The sequence below is a fragment of the Saccostrea echinata genome, unplaced genomic scaffold (genome assembly GCF_033153115.1).
Source record: "Saccostrea echinata isolate AGI-Se365-2 ecotype Australia unplaced genomic scaffold, CSIRO_AGI_Sech_v1 ptg000086l, whole genome shotgun sequence".
Lineage (NCBI taxonomy): Eukaryota > Metazoa > Mollusca > Bivalvia > Ostreida > Ostreidae > Saccostrea > Saccostrea echinata.
In genome coordinates, this window is record NW_026889835.1 from 580,360 (window position 1) to 597,867 (window position 17,508).

A 17,508-nucleotide genomic window follows, 5' to 3' on the forward strand; every position below is an offset into this window, starting at 1 on the left:
TTCGCGTTCTAACGCGAAAAATATTTTTTAACCTACGAAAATGAGTTCAATGGGCTTTCGTACAAGACCCTTTTGAAAGTTTGTTCTTTTGTCGTATGTGTAACCCCCCCCCCCCTTACCCGCGTCAAAAAAAAGCTACCAAATTATTTGCCTGCAACGAAATTAAGAAATTAAATGTTTTTTGATTTTAAGAGGAAATACTCCTTCTCCCGATTTACTCCTTCCTCGCCTTTACAGTTTAAAAATTCCTAAATCCGCCACATTTTGTTATTATTGTAAGAACTATGCACACTAACTCTCGATTCTCGCCTACATTTTCCATCCATTTGATTCGATTTATTTACCAACTCCGCATTTATATATCAGACACAGTTTAAAAGTCAATTTAACTATAGAAACGTGGGGTTGTTCAAGTTCAGAATCGGTGAAAATTTTAATTTGAACGTAAATAACAAATATCATGTTAATCTACACTGAATCTCGTACTTTTATATATTTTTTTTTTTTTAGCTATGATACGCCATATATAGCTTTGACAATCAAAAAACAAAAAAAAAAAAAAGAAAAGAAAAGAAATTTTCATATTCTAAGCCAAAAAATTGACAGTACATTTTTTGACAAAAGTTGTGCCATAAATAAGTAAATATTTTCCGATTTACTGTGAAAAACTACAGTGCATATCCACCAGTTTCATGGCCACTGTAGTGAGCGTGAAATTACCCCCAACCCTCCCTTAAAAAAAGAAATAAAAGGGAGAGGATTTGATTGCTATTTTTATCAATTTTTCGATTCATCGTAAAAGTCTGGGTTAAGAAAAGCTCTATATTAAAAGTCTTTACGTGCTAAATGTGCTATTTTAAAAGTTAATTAAATATAATGATTTTTTTATTAATAAAAAATGATAACGTATAAACCTTTAACGAATATCCAAAGAACGAGCTAACACATATTTTTTTGTTTTTTCGGAACCTGTTCCTTGTTAGATTTATGACTTTAACGAAAGGATAAGTCTCGAGAGAGACTTCCGAATTTGCGCCTTATTAAGTTTGAACAACGTGAAATTTTTGAATCACGTTTTAGTCAATTTTAAAGACAACAGATTAAATATTTTATAATATTTCCATTTACTCACGAATTCTGGTTCAATATCCAGCGTTCAGTGTATGGGGATATACAGCAAAAAAGGTTGGAAACAGAACTCTTTCATTCTTCTATTTGTTGGAAATTGTATGTGAATTAACAGTTGCTTATATACATGTTAATTTGTTAAAGAAAGTTATTTGTTCGACTCGTGATATTCTTTTATCATTTGATTTTCTCTTTGTGTAAGTATGATTCAAATGTTGAAGGAATGATTATGTCATTTTTCATTTTTTTAACCCAGAGAATGGAGGTATCTGATGGTAATTTACAGACTCTGGGTGGATATCTGCAGCAAACTCTCTCGCCAGATCCCGCCGTAAGAAAGCAAGGTACTAACAAAGTAACGTTTTATCAACAGTATTCCCATATATATTTGGTACTGATAATTATCTCTCAGAAGTTTCAAATAAACATGTTACAATTGTACATGGTTCACACTATCTTAATGAATTTTAATTTTTATCAAAGTCTCCTACTTGAACAAAAAAGAAAAAAATGTGAATACTGTATGTAACATCAACTGATCAAAAGAAATAAAATCTTATTCAAAATAACCACATGCCAGAATGAAGTATCATGCATTGCAGCATTTCATTAGAGTTTGATCACATAATCTTGATAATGTAGAAATCTGTTTTAATTGTTCTCAGAGCAGTGATTCATTTTGGTGTGCGTCCTGCGTATATCATGCACAAATTTTGCCCAGGACGCATTATTTCAATAAATGTGCATCCCAATGGACGCAATAAATTTATAGAAGGACATGTACTATTTTAAATTATTTCGGTATAATCTGATTCAAAACTTGACCGATTGCATCATATCCACGTGCTAAGCAATATGCATGAATGATTCTAACAGGTATAAGGTTGCCAACAACAGGTCAGATTTCACAACTGCAGTTAAAAGAACATCAGAAAATATTTGAGAGTTAGATAGCATAGTTCGATTATCACTGATTATGTCTATACCGTGGATCGAACGTTTCTGAAGCGAATACTATACCTTTGTATTTAAGCTGTAACCTGTATCATTGTTTTTTTTTTCTTTTCGTTTTTCCTTACAAGCTAAAAAGTATAAAATTTAATCATTTTTATTTCTGACTATTTGTCATTTCTTCTTAAACTTTTTTTTTTACTTCATTCTGCTTCTGTGCATTTTATGACTGATACAATGTGTGAGATCGTATGTATGATCTAAAAATAGAACCAAAGTGCACAGTGACACAAAATCATGTACTCTTACTTGGACAATTGATAGTAAAAGTATAAATCGCTCACTGCCACAATAAAACATTTGCACTTTCGTGCAATACCCTTTTTTATTTCACCAGAATTTCCTCTGTAACATCTAATATACGGTACCCTTGGATTTGGACGCATTGATTTTGGCACGGGACTCATTGTTGTCATTAAGAAGGATCCTTTGGACCCATGATAACCATTTTCAAAACGATAAATCATCATAGTGACTTAACATTGTATCAATAATTTTTTTTTTCAGCTGAGCAGTTTTTGGAATCTGTAGAAGCCAATCAGAACTATGGACTTCTTCTTTTAACACTGTTGGACAAAGATGGAGTTGAGCCACATATTCGAGTCAGTGCTGCTGTAACATTCAAGAATTTCATCAGAAGAAACTGGAGAGTGGTAGCTATTTTTATTTGTTGCAGTTAAACTGAGAGAAAAAAAATTGTCTTTTAATCCATGAATATGCTATTTTCAATTCAATTTATTAACATCACCATAAATCATCTATCTAAATATTTACATAAACATTTTGAAGTACATATAAGTATTATAATTCATGGGTTAACAAGTTAAGGGATCAGTACCACAGTATAGCTTACCATTAAAAATATTGAAATTGAAGTTTGTCATGAACAGGACAGTTAGTGCAAAATGTTCGTTTTCAGCTTATAATTTACAAGCATGGTTTTACATATTTAAAACGTTTTTCCTTTTTCCTTAATGTAGATTGATACAAACAAGATTCATGACAATGATCGTAACACCATCAAACAACAAATTGTTGGACTGATGTTGAAGAGCCCAGAACAAATTCAAAAACAGGCAAGTACTCCTACAATTAGAAAGCCATTGTCATTTTTTCACCTAGAAAATGACTCATAAATATCTTGAAGATTGATGAAATTTTTGTACTACCAGTATATATAGCTGAACTAAATGCAGAATAAGCAGGCCTCTAAGTGACCTCTAAAATTTAGGCGCCAGCTGGCTCCTGATAAAAAAAAATTAGTCACCAATGCAAATTTTTAGTCACCAGGCAAAATTTTCGTAGGCGCCAATTTAAAAACTGATATTAGCCAACATACAGACCCATTGGATTAGTCCCAGGAAGGTGTGGGTCTATTGCAATTGTGAAGAAAAAATCAGCAGTAAATATAAGCCAGCTAAATGCCAAATGGATTTAACTTAAGCATGCATGTTAAACTCCATCGTCTCAAGCCAATGTTCGTAGTCTTCATATAGCATGTATAGCTTTCTCTTCTACCGGCCAAAATGGAAGAGGATTGTACAATTATTGCCATTGTTTGATATGATGTTAAAACTCGTATTCAAAAAGTTTTATTGGATCATTTCTTTTAAAGAAACTTTGATTTTATGAAATATTCTTTCAAGCTATACATGTAATAATACCAAGTATTGTTTACCTGATTTACATTTTATACTGCTTTGTACAATTACGACCTAGCATAAATGTCTAGCCTATATTATTTCTAACGAGTGAGAATTTAATTGACAAAAAACTAAACACATCACCCGTCCAAATTGCGTTTCACAATTGTCAATTTTCTGCATGAGCCGACCATTACCTAGGAGTTCTATTGTTTTATGTGGTCTACCTGAGCTCTCTGTGCACTGACGCGATGCGAAATTTCGTTTGCTTGCGCATGACTGAAAAAACAAACAAGGGGACAAAGAAAGCACAAGACATGTTCATTGCTTACTTTTAAAATGCTTTCTCCTCTGTAGAAAAAAAAATGTTGAAAAATTTACAGTTATGAAATTTAATGACCGCCAAGTCAATTTAAAATGGTCACCAATTTGGTGACTTATAGAGAAATTTAAGGTGCCAATCAAAATTTTTTGGCACCAGAGTGACTGAATTAGTTGCTTATTAGAGCCCTGGTAAGTCCCTGTATTTAACATTTTTAGTTGAGTGATGCTATCAGTATAATAGGAAGAGAGGACTTCCCTGACAAATGGCAAAACCTTATCACAGAGATGGTGGAGAAATTCCAGACTGGAGATTTTTATGTTATTAATGGAATTCTTCACACTGCACATTCCTTGTTTAAAAGGTAAAATGATAGATTGTAAGATTTAGTTTGGAAAGCAGTGATATATAAATTCCTACTTTTCTGAGTTCCTATCATCAAAAGATTTATAAATACATTTTAGTTTCATAATCTTATGTTTTTTTCCTCCCAGATATCGGCATGAATTTAAATCCCAGAAACTTTGGGAGGAAATCAAGTTTGTTTTGGAGAATTTTGCCAAGCCCTTTACAGAACTCTTCAATGTAAGTGTATCTTTTGTAGGTGACATAACAGAGTGCATTCTAAATCATATTGTTGTTCAGTTTACCAAGTATCATCCTTGTTTGTTTTATATTCATAGGCAACAATGGATTTGGCAACAAAACATGCTTCAGAGCCAAGTGCATTAAAAGTCATTTTCAGTTCTATAGTTCTTATTTGCAAGATTTTCTACAGTTTGAATTTTCAGGTAAGTGTTGATATCAAGTGAATAAATACATATAATAGGTGAAAAGAAAATTTTTAGCATGGAGTAACAATGTTTATGTATTTGAATCCATATACAGTTGAACAATGATATCTCAAATACCATGGATATGTTGACTTGAAGTAATTTGAAAGTCCCAATTCTTCATTCTTTAAGTATTTTTCCCTGGATATCTCAAGTCCTTGGATATCTCGAAGTTTTTTTCTCAGTCCCATTGAGTTTGAGATAAGGAGGTTTTACTGTATTTATTCCAATTCATAAAATGCATGGAGCAGAACATTATTGTGAAAGCAATGAAATTTTACAGGATTTGCCTGAACATTTTGAAGACAACATGAGTATATGGATGACACATTTTCTAACATTGCTAAGTGCAGACAATAAACTTCTACAGACACAAGTAAGTTGTCAAATTATATTCCAGTAAGAGAAGGGATAAGTTCTGTTTTGAAAAAGTTGATTTTTATTGTCTTTCGTGTATGAATTGATCATATTAATCAAGCCAAGCATACATTTTCACTTTGACTCTTCTAAAATTTAATTTTTATATTTCATCAATAAAGAAGAAAATATTTACTCTATGTTAAGGATGAAGAAGAGGCCGGGTTACTGGAGCAGGTAAAATCTCAGATCTGTGACAATGTTGCCCTGTATGCCCAGAAATACGATGAGGAGTTCTCTCCCCAGTTACCTGCCTTTGTCACAGCAATCTGGAATCTTCTGATCTCAACAGGACTGCAGGTCAAGTATGATGATGTAAGTTGGAGTGTTTTTGTTAAAATAATCTTGGTATAGGAAGTTTAAAGGCTATACCATGGTTATGTTACATGTAAATAAGGAATCTCTTGTTCAGTTGTATAAAAAAGCTTTTTTACATACATGTACAGACGTGTGCCATAATTTAACAGCAAATTCCAAGATGGCGTCGCTCAAGCGTGAAGCGTAATGTAAACAATAAACATAAAATAAGTAAAAAAAAATAACTTACCGATGTTTAATATTTTGTCATTTCACCTTTGACCCTCAAAACTTTCCTCATGCGTTTCGGCAGGGAATTATATAGCCCCTGTATATATTCCAAAGGGAGATTTCGCCATACATCTACAATAGCCCTGGAAAGTTCATTGGGGGTAGTGCTATTTTCCACACGATGTTGCAATCTCTGTTTAAGTGTTAGCCACACATTCTTAATAATATTTAAATCAGGTGACTGTGCAGGCCAGCTGATACAATTAATATTGTTCCTTGCTTTGTAATTTTCGACATCTTGGGCTCGGTGGATCGGGGCATTATCGTCTTGAAGTAAAAAGTTTTGGTTCAGAAAATGTGTAGCTATAACGGGCCACAAGTTGTCCTCAAGGATATCTATACACTTGTGTCTATTCACAGTTCCATTTATGGTTGTAATTGTACCCACACCGTAATATGTTATACATCCCCAAATCATAACCGAGATTCTTCGTTGGGACGGGGGGCAGACACAATCAGGGGACTCCGCTTCATCCTTTCGGCGCCATATATAGAACCTATTGTTTTGACCCAAAACAACTTGACTTTCATCATAGAAAATTACTCTATCCCACTGACCATTCACATGCCAATAAAGTTTTCCTCGACACCATGCTAATCGCTTTTTACGATTCACCTCTTTCACACGGACTTTCTTTTTTACTATGCGTCTATGGTAACCTTCCCGGTAAAGATATCTTTGGACAGTTCTTTTAGACACTTCCCAAGGTCTAAAGGTATTAAACTGGGTGGTAATTTCTTTCAGTGGAGTTTTCCTGTTGGTCCTAGCAAGCTGAACAAGCGAACGACTATCCCTCACTGACAGTAAACGTGGGCGTCCAGTTTGAGGCAAATTCTCTACTACACCTCTGTTTAAAATGAGAGATAACTCCTGTAACAGTTCCTCTTGGAATGTTCAAATCATCAGCAATCTGTTGTAACTTATATCCCTTTTCTCGCATATCTACGATGACATTTTTAATGACAAATGTTTACGGTTTTCAGTCATGATTAAATACACTATGTAAAAATTTCCAGAGGCAGACGACAACCAAACATCCGGTTTGAATTTAAAAACGGAAGTAAGAATAACCAGGAACTAAAAATAGATATGTGTTTCCCCAAGAATATAATGTATACCGAGCTTGTTTACATTAGGCTTCATGCTTGAGCGACGCCATCTTGGATTTTCGCCATTAAATTATGGCACACGTCTGTACATGTAATTGTTTTGAGAAGAAGAGCAAAAAAGTAATTGTAAATGCTAAACCATTGTGGTTTTGAAACCATGAACTTCAATGTACAGAAATATCATTTTCAATATCATTCTCAAGACACCTTGTCATGTGTTTTTTCCCAGTTGGTGAGCAATGCCATTCAGTTCCTGGCTTCCGTTGCTGAGCGACCATCTTATAAACATCTGTTTGAAGATCCTTCTACTCTGGCCAGTATTTGTGAGAAAGTCATTGTTCCCAACATGCAGTTTAGAGGTAAGTTTTAATTCTCAAAACTGAATGTACACTAGATTGCTAGAAAAACAAAGTTGAATGTACACTAGACTGCTAGAAAAACAAAGTTGAATGTACACTAGACTGCTAGCAAAAAAAAGTTGAATGTACACTAGACTGCTAGCAAAAAAAAAGTTGTGAATATTGATAGTGGCACAAGAGATGTATGGATTGTTAGATGATATTTGGATTGTTGGTTGATATTTGAATAGTTGGACGATATTTGGATTTTTGGTTGATATTTGGATCGTTGGATGATTTTGGATTGTTTGTTGATATTTGAATTGTTGGTTGATATTTGGATTGTTGGATTATATTTGGATTGTTGGTTGATATCTGGATTCTTTCTGACATCTGTTTTAATGATTTCTTTCCAGATGCTGATGAGGAGTTGTTTGAGGACAATCCAGAGGAATACATCAGGAGAGACATTGAAGGATCAGGTAATGGTTCTGCCCTCAAGAATACACACGTAAAGAATAAATACTAAAGGTTACTTTATTTGGACTTTTAGAGATGTATGTTTCTGATATACATGTAGTTTGTAGAGAATAACTATTATAATTTCATGTTTATATCATTTCATGTACATGGATAATGTACTTTTTTCCTTAAAAATAAAAATTGTCCTTTGCATAATGAACAGTCCCAAAATATGATAAAAATGTAGGAAATTGTCAGTAAAGGATTTACCTGGGAGAAAAATGTTTATGTCATAAAAATTTTCTTTAGCACACAAGTACATTAAAGGTTTATACTGATATTGAAGAGGTGAAAGTTCCTTTTTTCTTGTTCTCTTTATCCTTATCTGTCCACAACTTTTTTTATGAGCAAAAACTTTTGGACTGAATGACAAAGACATCCCTTGATTTAAATGGTCAATGTATTCATAGAGCTCTAGTCACAGTTAGAATTAGGCTTTGCCATGGTGTATTGCATTTCATATGTAATTTGTAAAGTTGATTTCCATTGTAGATGTGGACACGAGAAGAAGAGCTGCCTGTGACCTTGTTCAGGCTCTTTGTAAATCATTTGAAGGGCCGGTCATCCAGAACTTCTCTCAGTATGTCCAGGGTCTCCTACAGGTAAGTCAAATGTCTATCTGTGTGTTTACTTCTACTTATGCTATGTTTGGAAGACTTGCACCCTTAAGGACCTCATTTCAAATTAGATCTGTGCTTTTGTTAATCACTTGTTTAGAAATACATGTAAATGGCATATATTTCTGCAGGAATATGCCACTAACCCTGCACAAAACTGGAAGGCTAAAGATGTAGCCGTGTATTTAGTGACGTCATTAGCAGCAAAGGCTCAAACACACAAGGTGAGTCTCTCTCCGTAACTTCCTTTCTTTTATAAGATACATATTTCTTGTAAATAAATATAATTAATACTGTTTTTTTTCAGCATGGAATTACGCAAACAAGTACCCTTGTCAACATCACAGACTTCTACCAAGCTCACATTTTGCCAGATATTCAGAATCCTGATGGTAACATTGATGTTTAGAAAATTTTTTGTTTCATTCTTAAATATTTAACATACTCTGTTTATTCAGTAAAAAGACATTGTGAAAAATTTATGGCTCGTTGCTTGATTGTGTGGTTTGCACAAAGTTGTAAGTTGTGATTTACATATTATATTCTTTCATATCATATAAAGTCACTTTTTGGGAGTTGGGTTTTGGTTCAAAACTCTGGTTCCGACTTATTAGCAAGTCCTAGAAAATTAGGTGTTTTGCTGAAAGAGGAAATATATAGTAGTTATGTAACAACTCGAATGGTAATTGAGTATAAAAGATCAGTATTTGATCTAATGTAGGAAAAGGAAGATCTCATGACATCATGTGCCTAAAACAGGAATGCTTACAAATTTTAATGATCTTATATTTGTGTAAATTGTTAATAAAGTATCAAGTATCAATGTCATTCCCCATAACGTACTTTGAAACACAGTTAAATACAATAAAATATAAATCTGAAATTGGCAACAGATTCTGTCAAAAAATCATACCGACTTATAAGGGAGTTAATGGTGAATTACTCCAAAACAATCTGAAAAAATACAACTGACTTGTAAGCCAACTGACTTATAGGGGAATATATACAGTACTTGGAAATCTTGAAAACCATTTTATTTAGCAACTGTTATCAGTTAAATTCAAATCGGAATATTCATGTATCTATAAACTATATTACTTGATGTACTTGACTAAATGTAGAATTTGACTCTTCTCTTGTCTATATTTATCCTTATTCCTATATTTATTTATCATGTTTGAAGAACAATTACAGAACATATATGTATTTTACAGACAGTGCAAGCCCAATATTAAGAGCTGATGCCATCAAATACTTAATGATATTCAGAAATCAGGTATAATTAAGTAACACTGCATGTTTAATTGAAATGATCTGGTTACTGATATGAATCTGAAGTAAGATGAAATGACAAAAGTATCATTAAAACATGTAATTTAGCAGCTATTGAATAATGAATCTGAAGTAAGATGAAACGACAAAAGTATCATTAAAACATGAAATTCAGTAGCTATTGAATAATATTGTTAAAGAAATCAACAGTGATAGAATCATAAGATTTTTTAACTTCCTCTAGCAGATTTTTAGAATCTTAGATATGAAAATGCATATATTGAATCTGTAAGCAAGAAGTATTATAATGCACCCTTACTTTCAAATATGTTGACAGCAGGGCCTTTTTGAGAGGAATGTATTCTTAATTTTGATGCTGCTTGCTTATAAATGTCTGAATTTGCTTTGCCTGTCTATTATCTCTGATTAAATCATTACAAGATGTTACACATATACAGTTCCCATTGATACATATAGACAAATATACAGTACATCTCTTTATTGTGTGATTTCACCAGCTCCCTCCCGAGGCTTTGGTGGGTAGTATTCCTCACCTGGTGCGCCTCCTAAAGGTCCTCAGTGTAGTCGTCCATTCCTACGCTGCCCACACCATTGAGAGGATCTTTATGGTCAGAAAGCAGGATGGAAGTGGCCCAGTGTAAGTCACTGTATTAAAATTTAAAAAAAAAAATAATAACAAAATTCCTTATGAAATGAAAAATAATATTGGTAGAAATATGCAGAGAGTATCTTTTCTTTCAGTGTGACACATGGTCAAATTCAAGGCTGTGTCAATGATCTCATGTCCAATCTTATTGGAGCTATGAACCATCCTAGTTCATCAGAAAACGAATATGTTATGAAAGGTAAAAATTTATGACTGATTCTTAATTTTTATAAACAGAAAATTGTAGAAGGAATTAAAGTTTTAACTTAGGAATTAAAAATAAAAAGAATTTAAGTGCATATTTACAATCTGTACATGTATATATGAGAATTTAGTCAGGCCATCTTTAAAAAAATTGTTTGTTTGCCCTCTCCCGACTGACTGATGAAAAACCGGACCAACTCAAAACTTCTTTTAACCTCCAGGAAACTTATAATATTGTTGATTCATTCCACTGTTTTTTCACCTATTAGTAATTTTTGCAAGTGTTTTTGAATTAAAAAAAATTTCCCCCTACCTACCTACTCAATTTTTTTATTCTGAGTTGGGAGAGGGCAAGCAAACATTCTTTTGAAGATGGCCTCATGGTTTTGGTATTTAATGATGCACTTGAATGAATGTCGTTGCAGCTTTGATGAGAAGCATGTCAACATTACAAGAAGATCTGCTGCCTTTAATGGGACAGCTTCTGAAATTCCTCACTGAAAAGCTTGGTCAAGTCAGTAAGGTACGCAAAAACAATCTATTGCTAAAAATTCAACTTCTTTAAGAATCATCAACTTATGCATAGAATATACTTTGTAAAAAAAATTATATGAACCCCATTTGCTAAGTTTTCCAGCTTGTATCTGAATCCTTTTTAATATATATATATATATATATGTATATTTACATGTTTATATATTTATATATATTATATATTTATATATTTCTTGTAGATTTACATATAAATTGTGGTTTAGTTAAACTAAATTTTTAAAAAATAAATTCTTATACACACATGAACATGGGACCGAGATTGAGGAATTTTATTTGTAGAATCCCAGCAAGCCCCACTTTAATCACTACCTATTTGAATCTATATGTGTGGGAATCAGAACAACCTGTAAACACAGTCCAGGGGCAGTGGTTCAGTTTGAACAAGTCTTGTTTGAACCGTTCACATACATACTACAGCAAGATATCCAAGGTAAGAGACTACATAGAGAAAGTTAAATAAAAACAAGGGTAATGTTTGATATGCATTTTAATGTTTTGGCTTGCAATATTAATGGTTGATTCAGCATTTAAGGAAGAAAATTTCTGTGCCTGATATTTCAATATGCTTGCAGAATTCTCACCGTATGTCTTTCAAATCCTGTCTCTGTTAATCGATCACCACCAGGAGGGGAAAGTTGCTGACACATACATGGCATTGTTCCCCCACTTGTTGGCCCCTGCCCTGTGGGAGAGGCCAGGCAACATCCCCCCTTTGGTTCGTCTTTTACAAGCTTACATAGAGAAGGGAGCCAAGCAAATAGAGGCAGAGAAAATTGTAAGTAGGAGTTGTAGAGTATGATTTTAAATCCATCTGAGACTTTCTTAATTTTTCTGTAGTGATCTTTTTTACTCTGGATACTGTAATTCTAAGATTTCTGTTCTCTCTTGCTCTCCAATCGGTTTTTATTTTAGGTCACCTAAGTCACTCAGGTGACCTATTGCTATCTGTGTTCATCTGTCGTCATGTAATATGTTATCCATTAACATTTGAACATTTTCAGCTTCTTCTCTGAAACTGCTCATCCAGTACCAACCAATTTTGGTATATAGCATTTATGGATAAAGTAGAATACAGATTGTGAATTTTATGGTCTCTGCTCCCCTGAGGCCTTAGGGATGGAGGTAGAACCATCAAAATTAATTTAATCTTTAAAAATCTTCTTTACTCTGGACATCAAGCAGTGAAACTGTTGGTATATTGTGAAAATTGTGAAATTCGTGACCCCCAGGGTCTGGTGTTAGGGTGGGGCTCTATTAATCTTATAGTGAAAATGCATAATTTCTTTTAAAATCTTCTCTGTTCCTGTATATTTTGTTGACAAACTAGGTGCATGGTTAAGATGGGCAAGGGTCCCTTTTCAAAAATTGTAAAATTTATGGCCCCAGGGTCATGGGTTTTGGTGTTACAGTGGGGCTGTATTGATCAAATAGTGAAGATGCATTAATTATGCATTAGCTATAGAAAATTTTTTAATTTGTTATACAAATGTACTTTGATATTTTTTTAGGGTCATGAAGATTGTAAATAATGAATAAATAAACATTACACAAAAATACTTTATAAAATATTTTTGATGTAAAGAGCAGGAGAGAATGATTTAAAAGGATATATGTAGGGTTTACTATGGGTAATTAAACACTTTTGTGCCATTAAGTATGTTGATAGTGATCCGGGGGGGGGGGGGGGGGGGGTTATACTCATTATACTTAGGTGACATTTAAGGCCAATGTGCCTCTTGTTTTATTAAGAAAATCAAATTCTTTATTTTTGATACATGTATGTTCCATTGCATTTCTGTCTCAACACCACCCACTAAATAATTATTTTGTAACCTTTTTATGTTTGTCTTTTTTATAAAAAATATCTTTTAACTTTTAATTGATTTCCTTGTATTTCTGTACCAGAATGGGTTGTTGGGGATATTCCAGAAATTAATAGCCTCCAAGACAAACGATCACGAGGGATTTTATCTCCTTAATTCCATGCTGGAGTTTATGCCAAGGTAAAAGTTCCTTGCATTGTGTTATAATTTTTATTAAACAACTTGTATGGAAACATTTAGTTGTCAAAAAGTAAAGAAGATGCACTGGCATGCTTGTAAGAAAGTTTTATTACACTTTTGATAAAGACTTTTTTTTTTAAATATTTGATGTATACATGTATCTGTTAGAATAATCTATGGAGAGAAACTTCAATTGTTTTGCATGTTTGATTGAACTTTATTCCAGAGAGATGTTAGATCAGTACCACAAACAGGTCTTCATTCTTCTGTTTCAAAGACTATCCAGCTCAAAAACTACAAAATACATCAAAAGTAAGGCTTGTGAACATTCTAGAGGCATAATAAAATCACAATTGTTTGTCAGAAATATTGTGTGTCATTTAATATTAATACTGAAATACTGTTGTACTGAAATACTATTACAGAATGTATTGTATGTTGTTGTATTTTCTTTTTCTTCATTCTTTAGGTCTTCTTGTATTCTTTTCAATGTATGCTTCCATCATTGGAGCCAGTCAGTTAATAGAAATCATTGATGGAATTCAACCAAGGTAGAACATTTTATGATCAGGTCTATCTCTGAAGGCTTTGGCCTTGTACATTTTGAATACTAATAATAAGATAATTACCTGTTTTATTTTGAAACAGGTGTACAATCTTATTTGATGATACGAGCATATTTTGTAATTTTCTAGGATGTTTGGGATGGTGATAGAGAGGTTGTTTCTACAGGACATGCAGAAAATCTCTGGTGACGTGGAGCAGAAGATCTGTGCTGTTGGGGTGACCAACATTCTAACGGAGGCTCCGGCCATGTTACAGAATTACGAGGCTTTCTGGTAGGTGGCTGTAAACATGGTGAAGAACAGAGTGGTCGTAGTGAGTAGTGGACAACAGCAGTAGTCATAGATACTAGCTGGATTGTAGTCATGGTGACAAGTGGATTTAGTGAACAATATAGTGGTTGTAATGGTAGGGTGACTGTCATCAATTGTTGTCATTGTCATAGTGCCTGTTGTATAATGTATTCAATTAAAGGCTGATGTACTTTAGAAGTCTGGCTGGTCACTGCAGTTTGTAGGGAATCATTTCACTATGTGGTTTAGATTTTACAGCAAAAAAAGTTTTTTTTTTACAGATCTCTATCAGCCAGTAGTGAAACATCTAAAAGATGGATGTTTTTCAATATACATATATCAATTTAAAGTTTAATGTTGATATATTTTTGCATGTATTCTTTTTATATTTTAAACAGGTGCAAACTACTTCAGGCAGTTATTAGTTTATTTGAATTACCAAAGGATGAATCTACACCTGATGATGAACATTTTATTGAAATTGAAGACACTCCAGGTATTCCTAATTATAGACATTCTAATTTATAACTGGATTTTTGGAATTCATTACATTTTTTATTATAATAGGTAATTTTACTTAACTTTCACTGAGTTTATGTTTGTATTCCTATTCATGCTTATTCTTGTAGGCTACCAGACAGTATACTCACAGTTGGCATTTGCCGGCAAGAAAGAAAATGACCCTTTTGCAAAGTCAGTACCTGATGCAAAAATTCACCTAGCCAAACAACTAGCTAAGCTTTCAGCAGCAAATCCTGGAAAGGTTTGTAGTCTTTCATCAATCAGAAAAAAGTCATCTGTTATATATATGTATCTACATGTATGAAAGTTTTAGTCATTGCTTAATTGATCATCTTGTATACAGAAGTTTTTATCATCAGTAGGTAAGCCCGTTATGCATAAATTATCCCACATTTCCAACTATTGTTGATGTCCCTGGCATACCCAACAAACTAGACAGTGATTCCTTATATTTACATTTCTTTGTGAAATAAAATTGTATTTATAAATTTTAAAAAATATGCTCTCTAAATAGATTCAAAATACACGAGGCCTCCCATGTTAATTTCAAGAGTCCCAGCCCACTGATGTCAGACACACAGACAGCTACAGGAGCTCGACATGCATATTAGGCTCCTTACTTTTCACTTGGCGAAAATAACATTCAGATTTATTAATCAAGAAATCAACTCACCCAACTTTTAAAGATTATCATGGAGAAAACAATTAGAAATAGAGAGAGGTGGGGGGGGGGTTAAACTGGAAAATCTTAAATTATTGAAGTAAATTAAGGAAAATAATATTTGTCCAAAGAACGAGGGCGCTTTTGATTGACATTCGGCAGGAATCAGGGCGCACTTGAAAAGTGAAAACTATTGAACTGTAAGATTAAATTTTAATGGTCTTTTGATGTATTATGTTCCCAAGAAATAGGAAAGGAAAATATTTTCCCTGTAGTGTGTTTTCATTCAACTAAAAGTAACTTGAAACATGGTTAGATGAGTCATTTTGGTACAAAATGTTACATTTTTAAACACGTTTTTCTAAAAATTGGCCATCTCTGGGTCATCTCTCCACGATTTTATAAAGACATTTGTGTGCATTTGTATTCAAAGAAATGAACAAATATTTGTAAAAAATAGAGAGAAGACCAAGAGACTATAAAAATGAACTTTTTCCAAAAAAAAAAAAACCAATGTGTAAATGCGTTGCTTCTTTGTCATTTTAAATTCCAGATTGTTTGTGTAGCGATGATAGCTCAGTAGTATGCGTTACCAGTCCACCGCACTTAGGAGTCGAGAAATTTTTGGTTCGATCCTCGCATGGAGCAATTTATTATTATTTTTTTATACCAACAATCGAGTCGTTTATCAGTTGAATTTTATTTACTGATTTATATGTTTTAAAAGAGATAAATTTCAGTTGCACGGGGAGCGAAAGCTATTTATCAAACCTACTGAAACTTCATTTCATATATCATACCTATTATCTTGTTAGGTGTTTATTATTTATGTGAAGTATTACTGTGTTATCGTAACTATTAAGATAAGTGGACTAAAATATTTTAAAATTTGAAAGCTATTTCAATGTAAATCTAAACATTTTCCTATATTTGTAACTTTGTAAAGTCTGTCCACTTCTGGTTAGCCGACCAAATTGTGGACATTTAAACCACAAATGTTTCGTACGCATGATTCCTGCAGATCGCACGCCAAGTACGCCCATTTTCTTTGATATGTAAACGATTATATTCTGAATGTTATCTCAGTAGTACCGCCAATGTAATGAAATAAAATCTCAATTTACTCCCTATACTGTTGTGACTATAATTTGATTGTTTTTTTTTTTACTCTTTCAGATAGGACCACTGATAAGAGCTGGTCTAGAGGAAGGAGCTCAAACGTTCCTACAGAAATATTTTGCAGCAGCCAATGTTTCCATAGCATGATCCTACCATAGTCTTAAAGGCTAGGAAAATTGTGACAGTTTATGGATATTCTCAGGCATTTTTAAAAAAAATGTTGTGCTGTCATTTCCAGTCCGGTCTGTTCAACAAGTATGACTTGCCTTTAATGTTCTGTACATTGCTGATTAGTGAAAGGCATTGGGTGCAGAAGAGCAAATGTTCAAATCTAATTAGACCTCTGGTGTCAATCTAGCAAGTGCTTTGTTATCTTTTGCAAATAAAATTTGAAATCAAACTTTTTCAAATACATTTTTCACTGCCTGTAATAAGCATACTGAAACTATGAAAACTATTTGTTTATATTATATATTTATATACAAATAAATTGAAAATATTTTTACACTGCAGGTAGTAAATAAAATTGATGTTTGAACACTAAGGGTTAAGCTCAGTGTTAGATGTGTTCATGGCATCAGAAGAAAAAAAAATGTAGATGGCATGGCTCCAGGATCATGATGCATCTTATGTTTAAGTCAGAAAATGTACATGGTGCTGACATTATTTAGAAATTAAGCGGTCCAAAATGAAAATAATTTCCAATTTTGCATCAATCTGCTGTCATAAGCAAATTAAGTGTTTCATTTAAGGACAGATGTTACGTTCCTCAATAATATATAATATTTTCTAAGATTTTGTCATTGAAGTATTGCTACTTTAACAAGTTTCCTCACAAAAAATTGAGGTACCTTACCGGGCATTTGTGTAAGATACCAGAGGATGTTGTTTCCTATAAAATCCTTTTGGAAAAAAGTTAATTTGCCAATATCACATTTTTTAGTGTTTCAATTTTTTAAAGACAATTAGAAACAAGTTTAGAAATCAGAAGGTAATTAAAATTTGGAATATTTTCCATACAATACGAAGATATACAAAACAGATATTTGAGGAACGTATCGTCTGACCTTAACAAGTTTGAAACATTTTATAGATGATTGAAATTTTGACTTGAGGGAG

The 17,508-nt window shown here is 33.1% G+C and overlaps 1 protein-coding gene across 1 annotated transcript; it reads left to right on the forward strand.

The window, feature by feature from the left end:
• The first annotated feature begins 1,008 nt into the window (after nucleotides 1-1,008).
• LOC133177143 (exportin-2-like) lies at nucleotides 1,009-16,789 on the forward strand. The gene is made up of 27 exons (XM_061312252.1): nucleotides 1,009-1,185; nucleotides 1,385-1,472; nucleotides 2,647-2,792; nucleotides 3,120-3,215; nucleotides 4,323-4,468; nucleotides 4,599-4,689; nucleotides 4,788-4,895; nucleotides 5,221-5,313; nucleotides 5,502-5,669; nucleotides 7,282-7,411; nucleotides 7,807-7,872; nucleotides 8,405-8,514; nucleotides 8,661-8,753; nucleotides 8,837-8,921; nucleotides 9,744-9,805; nucleotides 10,320-10,459; nucleotides 10,564-10,667; nucleotides 11,098-11,195; nucleotides 11,507-11,657; nucleotides 11,800-12,002; nucleotides 13,133-13,230; nucleotides 13,457-13,542; nucleotides 13,700-13,781; nucleotides 13,926-14,069; nucleotides 14,486-14,583; nucleotides 14,717-14,850; nucleotides 16,447-16,789. The coding sequence occupies exons 2-27, from the start codon at nucleotides 1,388-1,390 to the stop codon at nucleotides 16,534-16,536; spliced, it is 2,907 nt and encodes a 968-aa protein (XP_061168236.1). The 5' UTR covers nucleotides 1,009-1,185; nucleotides 1,385-1,387; the 3' UTR covers nucleotides 16,537-16,789.
• The last annotated feature ends 719 nt before the right edge of the window (nucleotides 16,790-17,508 follow it).

Excerpts from the sequence above, each read along its gene's own strand:
- LOC133177143 (XM_061312252.1), top strand. The coding sequence starts at position 1,388 with ATGGAGGTATCTGATGGTAATTTACAGACTCTGGGTGGATATCTGCAG. Across the intron at positions 7,412-7,806 it reads TCCCAACATGCAGTTTAGAG|ATGCTGATGAGGAGTTGTTT; the intron begins GTAAGTTTTAAT and ends ATTTCTTTCCAG. Across the intron at positions 8,922-9,743 it reads AGATATTCAGAATCCTGATG|ACAGTGCAAGCCCAATATTA; the intron begins GTAACATTGATG and ends TGTATTTTACAG.